A 10,080-nucleotide genomic window follows, 5' to 3' on the forward strand; every position below is an offset into this window, starting at 1 on the left:
TGGAAATTTCTGAAGTGTAGTCCCAGGCCTGTAGCTTGCTTATCCATCAACAGTGAAGAAAATTGCAACTACCCTGAGCTCATGTGCGTGCTCTTTTCTGCCCTTTTTTTTTTTTAAATACTATCAAATGCTGGTCAGTCTGAGGTGTGCCTCTTGGTTAACCTCCCTGATGGTCTGCTCACCTTTCTTAATCCTGTTGGGGCTCTTGCTGGGAAGGAGATGATAGCTGCAAAGGACTTGTTCCTGGCTGTCTCAGCCTCCTGTCGTTAAGAGGCTGGCTGCCTGATCCCAAACCAGAAGCTGTGTCATCCCTTAGATTTCAGCTCTGCCTGGTCATCTGCACGTGGATTTTGTGACATGATGGTACTCAGCTTCCTGGTAGTCATTGCGTGGAGCTGGCTATTGAGCCTGCCTTTAATAAAGATAGCAGAAGTCACTGTAATGAAATGCACTTGGCATGTAATGTTACACAACGTTATTTGATAGGTTAAAAACGTTGCTGTTTCAAATGTGACACGAATGTTGTTGGAAACAATGCTGAACAGGTCGTGTGGCTACAAAATGCCTGCCTGTGTCAGACAGTGCTAACTGGGCACACGTGAGAGTATATGGTAGTGGGAACCTGACAACTAAATAGCATGGCCATGACTCTCTTCTGTACAGGATCAGCGGCAAACAGAAGCAATCCAGTTGTTACAAGCACAGCTCACCAACATGACGCAGCTGGTTTCTAATCTGTCAAGAACTGTGGCAGAATTAAAACATGAGGTAATTATAATTCAGCAATATGTCATCAGAACTCAAAGGAAACGAATGCGTAAACGTACCTGAATTTGAAGAGGTCTGGAGTCTTTAAATGAAACTTCTCATTCGAGATGTTGTCTGCATTGTTGGTTTCAGCCTTCTTTAGCAGCTGGCTAAGGAAGGGGAGGAAGGTTTTTGTAGCTTGAGTTGTCTTGTGCACAGCAACAATGGTAACAATTTCTGTTAACAGCCCTGCCAGCCCCATGATTGTAGTCTGAGCTAATGAGAAATATAAAACTCAGTTATAATAATGTAATATCTCAGCCTTCCTGAAGTGCGTTGGAATTTATACTGTTTTGTGAAATGATTCTTAATGAAATTAGGTTAACCACTGACTTTGAAATGGCAATAATGGTACTTTAATAATGGTTATACATACAGAATGTTTGAAGTTTCAGAGGGAATGATAAAGTTCATGCTTCAGGAACTTTTCTGGCACTTGCTGTGTTACAGAACCAATTGTATTGCATGGTTTTGTTACACAGCTTCAGTAAAATGGGATGCTTTGCAGTGTCCAGCACTTCACATTGTCCACTTGAGTATTAACAGACTCTTGCCACAGGAATCTCGGTGTGCAAGAGCGTACTGGCTGCTGTTGGAACTGGGCTGTAATAACGGACGAGTATGTGGAGGGCTGTGCTCTTAGCTACTGAATGGGAGGCTCGTACAGCTAAGGCGCCCTTCTCCTTTCCTGTCTGGCTATTGTGATCTTTTGAGATTAGAGGAATCTTGGCAGCAGTATTGGGAACATAATCTCTCATGTTTACCTTCTCCAGCCTGGGATTTCAAGTAGTAATGTAAACGTGACCTTTTTTTGGTGTATGTTGCCAAAGACATCTCATGACCTGTTTTCTAACACTTAATGAAACTCTTTCTTTAATGCCTGGCTGGCAGAGCTCGTGTTCGTGAGTGCTGTGGTTTTAACTGGGTGTTGACAGTGGTGATCATCAGGGTATGTTAGATGAGTACCCTGGAATTTGAACATATGGCTCTGGTCGCCAAGAGTCTGTTAGTCTGACTTTTTTGCCTGTTACAAAAAAGTAATTTTCCTTGTCTCTTCTGAAGTCTCTGACTTCAAAGATTTCTTAGTGCGTGGAAGATACTACTTTTTTTTAATAGGAAGAGAACTGTGCAATTCATTTTTTAAACATTATGTGCAAAATACCTGTGGTTTTCAGCTTCCATGTAATTCTAGTAAACTTCATCTGTCAGTCTTCAGAAATTAACATACTTGAAAAAATCCTTCTGCTAGATTGTGAAATGAAACAGTAGTCAGAAAGATGAAACCCATTGAATCAAGTAAATATAATGGTATTCATTCTGTGAAGTACTGCAATATCAGCTGAGGAAAATCACATAAAACTGAGACAGTGTTAAACATCCATGTCAACTGTAAAACAGAGTAGTTACTTCCTGTAAGAAAGCATACTAAGAAACTATGTTACTTTCAGGTAGGTTTGAAAGCTCTTTGGAAGGGGTGGCTGCTGCTTTAAGTCATGGTAGCACTGTAGTTGGTGAAATCTTGTCCTGTGTTACCAGCTGGTGGTTTTCAGCATTCACTCCTCCAGTACTGTGTAGCCAATAGGCTGTCAAACCTCTGAAAAAATACTCAAATTGGAACAAAAGTTTAGTGAAATTGGAGAAAAGTGATATGAGAATGTCAGTTTTGTTCTTTTAAATATTTCAATGTTTAAAAATAATAGTATCATGAAATTATTCTTTGTCTTTAAGTACTATATTAAATCCTTTCAGGTTTCTGATCGGCAGACTTACCTTGTGATTTCTCTGGTTCTGTGTGTCATCCTGGGCTTGGTGCTTTGTGTGCAGCGGTGCAGAAGCACTTCTCAGTTCTGTGAAGATTACCTCTCAAAAATTCCCAAAAGTAATCACTACCCTAGTCCCAAAAGGTAATTATATTTGAAACAAAATTTTTCTTGCAGCTTTTATTGATGTTTCCTGAATCTACTGAGACTGGCACACCCACTTAAATTCTGAGTCACCTTTCTGCGTGCTCAAAACCGATAGAAAGGAACTACTGCTCTGTAGTAGTGCTCTCCTAGGAGCATTCTGGGGCTACTACACTTAACATGCCCTGATAGCTTGTTGCAAATACAGTACTGTGTCTGTTTGCCAGCCTCTCTTGGGCACCTCGGCAAATAAATCGGTCCTTCTGCCAAAGATGTTTCTTAACGAACAATGTGTATGACAAAGTGCTAGGAAAAAGGTGTTTAAAAAAGCTTTGTGGATTTTGTTCCCTAGGTGTTTTTCCTCCTATGATGATATGAATTTGAAAAGAAGAACTTCTCTTCCACTGGTCAGATCACAGTCTTTTCAGCTAGCTGGTAAAGAAGGTATTCTTCACATAATGTACATCTAGTCTCTAGAGTTACTTTTAGTGCTGTACAATGTGTGTGTTACTATAAACATATGAAAATGGAATTGCAGGTAAACGCTGCTGGATTGTGGTAGTTCGCATGTATGTCCTGTAGGACAGGGTGGTTCACGAGCAAGTTACCAGACTCTCACGGAACTGCGCGCTAAACTATGCTAAAACACTAAATGTAGTCTTCGCTATCACTTATGCTCTACAGGTGTTTTCTTGGGGTAAGCAATCCATGCAGGCATTCAGGTCTACAAAGCTATGAAGCTTGCAGAAAGTGGCTGCTTTTTTTTTTAATGCTGGATGTGGGAAATCTGAAAGCCCGACTTCTGAGAAGTCATCATAGCCTGTCTTTGAAACTTGGCAGATATTTAGGATCCAATTTTATCAACTGCAATAAGAAAATTTAGGCTATTTATCTTGCCTTGGGTATGAGGAATGATCTGGTCTTTTCAGTGTGCATGTTACACTTGGGACAATTGAATTTTGATTTCGTAGGCCATCATCATCATGCAAAACTAAGTGTTGCAGATTATAACAACTACCAAGTATGCAGCTGACACTGCTTTTTTTGGTGCAGCAAACTTGCATCATGGGTTTTTGTGCTGTGAATAAAACTGCGTGAAAACTCATGAGTTGAATTGGGAACGTGTTGCAGTAGAGACTAGCTAAGGCGTAGGCTGTTGTTTTGCAAAACCACACTTTTTCCAAATTCTCCCCTGCTTCAGCTTGGATGAATGATTTACAAAGCATTGTTGGAGAATGCCAGACTGGTCTTGTGTCAGAACATCTGTCCTCGATAGGTACACGTGTTTCTAGGGTCTGTCCTGTCAGGGGCAGGCTGCACGCTAAACACTCTTACGTTGGTGACAGTTCATTTTCGTAGAAACTAACTTTTGCTGACTATTCCTTTTCCCTGAAGGATGTTCTCTGCACCTCTTCTGTGGCCTACTCTGTCAGGAGGTCAAGTGTTTTCAAGCATTTATCGCTGACAGCTGCCATGACAGCACAGGGGAACTCCTCTGTGTGTTGACTCCACTTGCACTGTTCATGGGTTGCGCCTCCCCTAACTTGTAACAGGAGCAAAACCTGTGTGACCAGTGGAATACTTTGTCATGCTTTTTTAGAATTGTGTCGCTTTCCAGATGGCAGTGTCAGACTGCTAAGTTTGTGTTCCTTCTCTCGCAGTGGATCCAGAAGACCTGTACATTGTAGAACCCCTGAAGTTTTCCCCAGAGAAGAAGGTACGGTGGCTGCAGGGAGGGCAGGCTGGGCTGAGCGTGTTTCTGCCGGCAGGTGACGCATGTCTTGGCTGCTCTCCCCTCCGCCGGTTCCTGGGCTTGGTTTTTACGCTTTGCTTGTCTTTCAGAACCTAACTGTTTCTCTTTTTACTTGTGGTTTCAGAAAAAGCGTTGTAAATACAAAAGCGAAAAAGTAGAGACTATTAAGCCAGCAACAGAGCCCCTGCCTCCAGTAGCCAACGGGGAAATTAAAGGAAGGAAGCCGTTTACAAACCAGAGGGACTTCTCTAACATTGGGGAAGTTTATCACTCTTCGTACAAGGGTCCTCCATCTGAAGGAAGCTCCGAAACGTCATCACAGTCTGAGGAATCCTATTTTTGTGGCATTTCAGCATGTACAAGTCTGTGCAATGGACAGACCCAAAAGACAAAAACTGAGAAGAGGGCTATAAAACGAAGACGGTCTAAGGTTTCAGACCAAGGGAAGCTCATAAAAACTCTGATACAGACTAAGTCAGGGTCAATGCCAAGCCTGCATGACATAATCAAAGGAAACAAAGATATAACAGTGGGAACACTTGGTGTCACGGCAGTTTCTGGACACATATAAAACTAGCTGAACTTCTCAAACAGGAGGGTGTTTGTTCGTTTGAGAACAGTCTGTGGTATTTTGTGGGAGGATAGTGGGAGACGAAGAGCTCAACTAATTGGAAAGTATTCAGAAATTTGGTTTCTGTCTTTTTAAATAGATGGGATTGTGTCAATCTTGGCTATAAGCTGCAGCTTTACAAGGCTGATAATTTCCTATGAGAACAGCTTGGGGGGAGGGAGGGCGGGGTTCATTTTATAAAGGTTTTTTTTCACAGTTCCTGGGGCAGAGATTTTTTGAAACCCAGTTTGTTGGGTGGAATAGGGATAAAAGCCTAATCCTCTTCCTTTAGCTTTGTTCCTATTTCTTGCACCTTCCCATATTTATGTGCCTTTTGTCTATTTATAATGCCACTGGAAGAGGGGAGATACAATTGTTTGTCATTTGATTTATTTTGTAATTTCTCTAGCTTTTTTTGAAGATGCAACACTACAGTGCTGTAAAGGGACGTGTTGGCCTTCAGCTGGACTCAGTAATGTGGACTGGATACTGTAAAAATACTAATCAGGTGGGCTTGCCTGACAAGACTTCTAGTTTTGCAAACTCATTTGAGGAAGATAACCTCTCTGGGGATGGTAATCGTTTTATTTCCACGTTCAGTTACATATCGGAGCTGTGGTCTGATGTACTAAATGAGTTACAGTGGCTCTTTGGGATTCCCTGTGTGCGAGGGGATCTTAGGGTGATGAGTGCATTTGTTACCTAAATTGCCTGCTGTAGTTCTCTGAAGGAAGCGAGTGGAGAAGGCTCACTGTTCCTTTGCTGAGAGGCTGGGGAAAAAGCTCAGCTGAAGAACGTGGGGGCAAACTGGTGTAGCTGGGCCCTTCTCCAGGCCAGCTCTGGATGTGTTGAGTTTGCAAAGCCTTGAAGTCTGACGAGTCAGGCTGGTTCACAGTGGGTATTTCAATAATGTTTGCTTTTGTATTGGCTAACAAATGTGCAGTGTTCGTATGGCTGGTGTTTTTCATATCCAAGTGATTTTTTTATTTTGACTGTGATCGTGTATTTGGATACTATAGGATGTGTGATTGCTCAAACGTTGAGTGTGTATCTGAGTGAGTGGAACAAAAGGTTATTCCTTTTGACAGGTGTTACAGGTTCATGTTGTAAAAAATAAGTTAACTTATTGAGCACTTTTAGTGGTACCCTTTTTAACAGATCTAATGCCTTTCCTGGGTATTGTATGTAATGTGACTTATTTAAAGCCTTTGGTTTTTTTGCTGCTTTCTTGTTAGTTTATGAATATTTTAAGATTATGTACTTTTGGAGTTGATCTGCACAATTAGCCAGTCAGAGCACATGAACCAGACGTGTTGATCGTGGATTTGGACAAATTTTAAACCTGGATGAGGAAAATACCACCTGAGTGCAGCATACGATGTTGTGGAACAAGAGTATGTAACTACAGAGCTGTAGTGCCATTAGAAACTGTGAATTTCCAAATAAATCTGAACACTTTGTCTTTAATTTGCTGGCATTTTTCCTTTTGAAAATGAAACTTGTGGCTTGAACTCTTTGAGAAGGACTAGGCTTTAAATTTCAGTCCAGGGCTAGAACTGGGGTCCTTGGCACCATAGTAAGGAGTTCATAAACTCATTTGTCAGGCTAGATGGGTTTGTCTAGTTAAAAAAAAGAAAAGGGGGGATGGGGTGGGGGAAGGGAGGCTGAAGGCTGAGTGGTGCTTTGTCTGAAAGTTCAGAAATCGTGGCCATGTAAAGCTGCTAGAAAAGTTTCCAGTGGTGTCAGTTCACTTCATCAGGAGCATCCTTAAGAGGCGGTAGCTTTCTGTGAGAATGACTGTGTGAAATTACCGCTTGGTACTTGGAGCTAGGGTTTGTGAGGGATATAAAAGGCCGTTAAAAGAAAATGTTAGATAGTCATTTATCATTCCAAACCACAGTTTTCAGTTTGAAGTTTCCCCCTGACTGGTCCCTTCCTCTGAACTTATTTCTAGCAAGCACAGCAGTGCCGTGTGCAGCCACACACCAACCTCACCAGCTGTCCAGCATTTATTTCTCTTCTCAAATGAGACCTCTCTGGCACTAACTTCTTGCTTGAACGTCTCAAGACTCTCCACTTCATACTGCTATGATTTAAAAACAACTGGATGTGTGGGGTTTGCTGTGGGTGTGTGGGGTGTGTGCTTGTGGGCTTTTTTATTTACTGGCCTGCCTTTTGATATGTCGCTCGTAGGGAGCAGGCTTTTCTTTGCTGCCCTGGCGATCGCTGAGCTGTTCTTGTCAGTAACAGTCAGCTGAAGCTGGATGTGACCGAATTCTTGAAACAGCCCATCTTCACTGTTTGGTTATAAACTAAAGACTGGCAGAGCTGTAATATGCTGTTAGATGTAGAACGAGGCCAAATGCATCTGATGCAATAGGCACGCAATAAATGTCTCTCACAGGGGGAGGTTAGTTTTGCTTGGTTCTGTCTGGCCTGTAAGCATCGGATGAAAGCAAATCTAGTTGTGAAGCTAAAGTTAACGAAGTTAAACTGAAGATAGTGGTGGTGATAAGTATTTATCAAAGGCACAGTGTGAGCATACAGCTCTGGGGTGTAGAAGGTTGCCTTTCCTGGGAGCAGCAGTTCTGTGGATGGCCAGAAACATTCTTCTTCATCCTTTTCTGTTTTGCTATAATGGGCAGCTTTGTACTTTGTCCCACATACACTTGCTTCCTAAATGGGATTACCCCACAGCATTGGTGAGCAGTCCTTGAAGATCACTTGGAAATTACAGTCGAGGAGTTAGCAGCGCTCCTCGGTGCTTCCTCTTGCAAGGAGTATGTATTGTGTGTGTTTAGAAGCGTTCACGTATACATTCCTGCTCTCTTAGGAAGGTGATACTTAGCCACGGACTGAAACACCTTTTTGCTGCTCCTGATACCAACATCTAATGTATAAAACGGATTTTTAAGTCCGAGTAGGTTGTGCATGTTTAGATCTAAGCATGCGTTCAAACTTCAGGTGTGAAACTAAATGCCTTCTAAAACAGTCCTCTAATACCATACTCTCTAAATATATTTTAAACACGGGGCATGACTTGGATCTAAGGAGCTGCTGCATTCTGTAGAAAAATAGAAATGATAAAGCTTGTCTTGTACTGAACACCTAGGAAACATGCCGTGGGGATAATGCATATCCTAAACGGACAGAGCAGGGCTCTCTGGTGAGGCCATGGCTTGAGGCCATGCGGCTTCCAGTTCATGCCGGAGATGTGGCAGATGCCGCAGGCAGTAGATAACGCGGGGCGGCCAGAAGCTCTTCTTACTCAGGCTCCCGTGTTTCAAGACTGTCTTGAGAATGCCGCAGAGCAGTCCCACTTCTGAAAGTGACCCCCAAAAATCGATGTAAAGGATAAATGATGTCATGGGCTGTGTAGGCTCACTTTCTGGAAAGCTGCTTACTGTTCCTAAGAAATGCTGCCTCTGGGCTCTGAGTCAACAGGGGCTGGTGTGAATTCAGCTGGTGTGGTGGGGAGCAAAGGCATTGCAGGCAGTGCAGACTTCTCTAGTATTTTAAGTATCTTGCTAACAGAAACTTTGGCCATGTGGTAAAAAATGTCAGCCCAGTTGTTTTGTGCCTGGTCAGCGGAGTTGTCTGTTCGCAGCAATGGCTCCTGCAAATAAAACACATCTATCGCAGTCACCGCTGGTGCACGTTGGCCAAGGAGTGACTCTTGGAGTCCGCCAAGTACGTTACCAAACCATTTCAACTTTCCAGTCGAAGCACAGGTGATGCTTCAGCTGCTGGGAAAGCTGGCATCTGAAGGAGGAACCTACGGAGCTCTTGCAAAGCTGAGAGTGTTCTGGCAATAAACTGGAGACCAAACTGCAGCTTCTGCCTGCTGCTGCCTCACTGCTTTTAATTATTTGTAACCACTTCTTTAAAAAAAAAAAAGTCTCTTAATATCAAGTTCTTATTGCTTAATATTGTTCTTTCATGTGGGCTCTTGAGTCATTTTTTTACTTCCAGTTTTATTGATGTCACACTGACTCTAGCTTTCATAACTTGACTCTTTGGTGAAATCAAGTCTCTCTCCAATCGGTCATCGTCTTTTTCCAGAGAGAATAGTTTAAGTTTGAACTCATAAATTTTGACAGATTCCTGCAGTGATGTGGATGTTTAAAGGGAGGGCCTCATCCATCTTGTGACCTTGCATAAATAAGGTTGGACAGTTCTGGGTGTAAAATGCCAGGAAGCCAGGATGCGCATGCAGCAGTGAGCTGGCGTCCCGGCAGCCCTTGGGCAGGTCCTCAGGTCAAAAACCATTTAACGTGAAGGTTTCTATGGGAGGATAGTCGCAAACATAGGCATTATGTAAGGGAATCACTAGCTGTGTTTGCCAAAATAAGGTATTTAGGTTATATCCATTAAGCATCAGAGTAGAAACCAGGTATTTTTAAAATACATGTACTCCAGCAGCCGTGCAGTACTTGGCAAGTTGGAGAGCTCGGTGTGAAGTGTCTTTGTGTGGCTTCTGCTTTTGCCGAGTTAGTGTGAGATGAACCAAGACGGAACAGCTTAGCAGCTTTGCTTCAGCACAGGCATGTTCTGCTTCGTTTGGAACAATTAAAGTGTAGAGCCCTGACCACAAAGTGCGGGGGGTGGAGTGGGGGGTGTCTCATCTGGAAACCCTGAGTGTCAAACAGCATCAGGTGCTGCTGGGGATGTTACTGGGGTTTGTAACAGCTCGAGAAGAATTAGTGTTCCCAGAGCTCGTCTAGATAAAATACGTTAGCTTTAGGAAAGCGAAACTCATGAATATTACTTGCATATCCCTTCTCTAATTTAAGAATAGTAATTTTAAAAGAAGCTGCCAAGGAGCTTTCTGCTGCCTTAGTGTGCTGGTTCCTGTGGGGTACACGGCCCAGGAGCTGCAGATGTCCTTGCCCGTGCTGCTTTTTGTTAGACTCACTCATGAAGTCACAAATCAGAGGTAATGTCTTTTGGTAGGGAATGAAGTTAATGCTGCGCTTCGTGGACCTAGAAATGGAAAGAAAATGTTT

General features: G+C 42.8%; 1 protein-coding gene across 5 annotated transcripts in view; it reads left to right on the top strand.

Annotated features, from left to right (window-relative positions):
* Positions 1-6,541, top strand: part of SUCO (SUN domain containing ossification factor) — a 40,803-nt gene extending 34,262 nt beyond the window's left edge. For 3 of the 5 annotated variants that reach the window (XM_040610271.1, XM_040610272.1, XM_040610274.1), the window contains 5 exons: positions 664-768; positions 2,557-2,711; positions 3,064-3,155; positions 4,373-4,428; positions 4,589-6,541. In XM_040610271.1, the coding sequence (XP_040466205.1) occupies positions 664-768; positions 2,557-2,711; positions 3,064-3,155; positions 4,373-4,428; positions 4,589-5,035 (855 nt within the window). In that variant the 3' untranslated portion in view covers positions 5,036-6,541. Of the gene's footprint in view, positions 1-663; positions 769-2,556; positions 2,712-3,063; positions 3,156-4,372; positions 4,481-4,588 lie in introns of all 5 variants that reach the window. The other 2 variants (XM_040610273.1, XM_040610275.1) reach the window with 2 other exon arrangements.
* Positions 6,542-10,080: the final 3,539 nt, after the last annotated feature.

Source organism: Falco naumanni, chromosome 11 (assembly GCF_017639655.2).
Source record: "Falco naumanni isolate bFalNau1 chromosome 11, bFalNau1.pat, whole genome shotgun sequence".
Classification (NCBI taxonomy): domain Eukaryota; kingdom Metazoa; phylum Chordata; class Aves; order Falconiformes; family Falconidae; genus Falco; species Falco naumanni.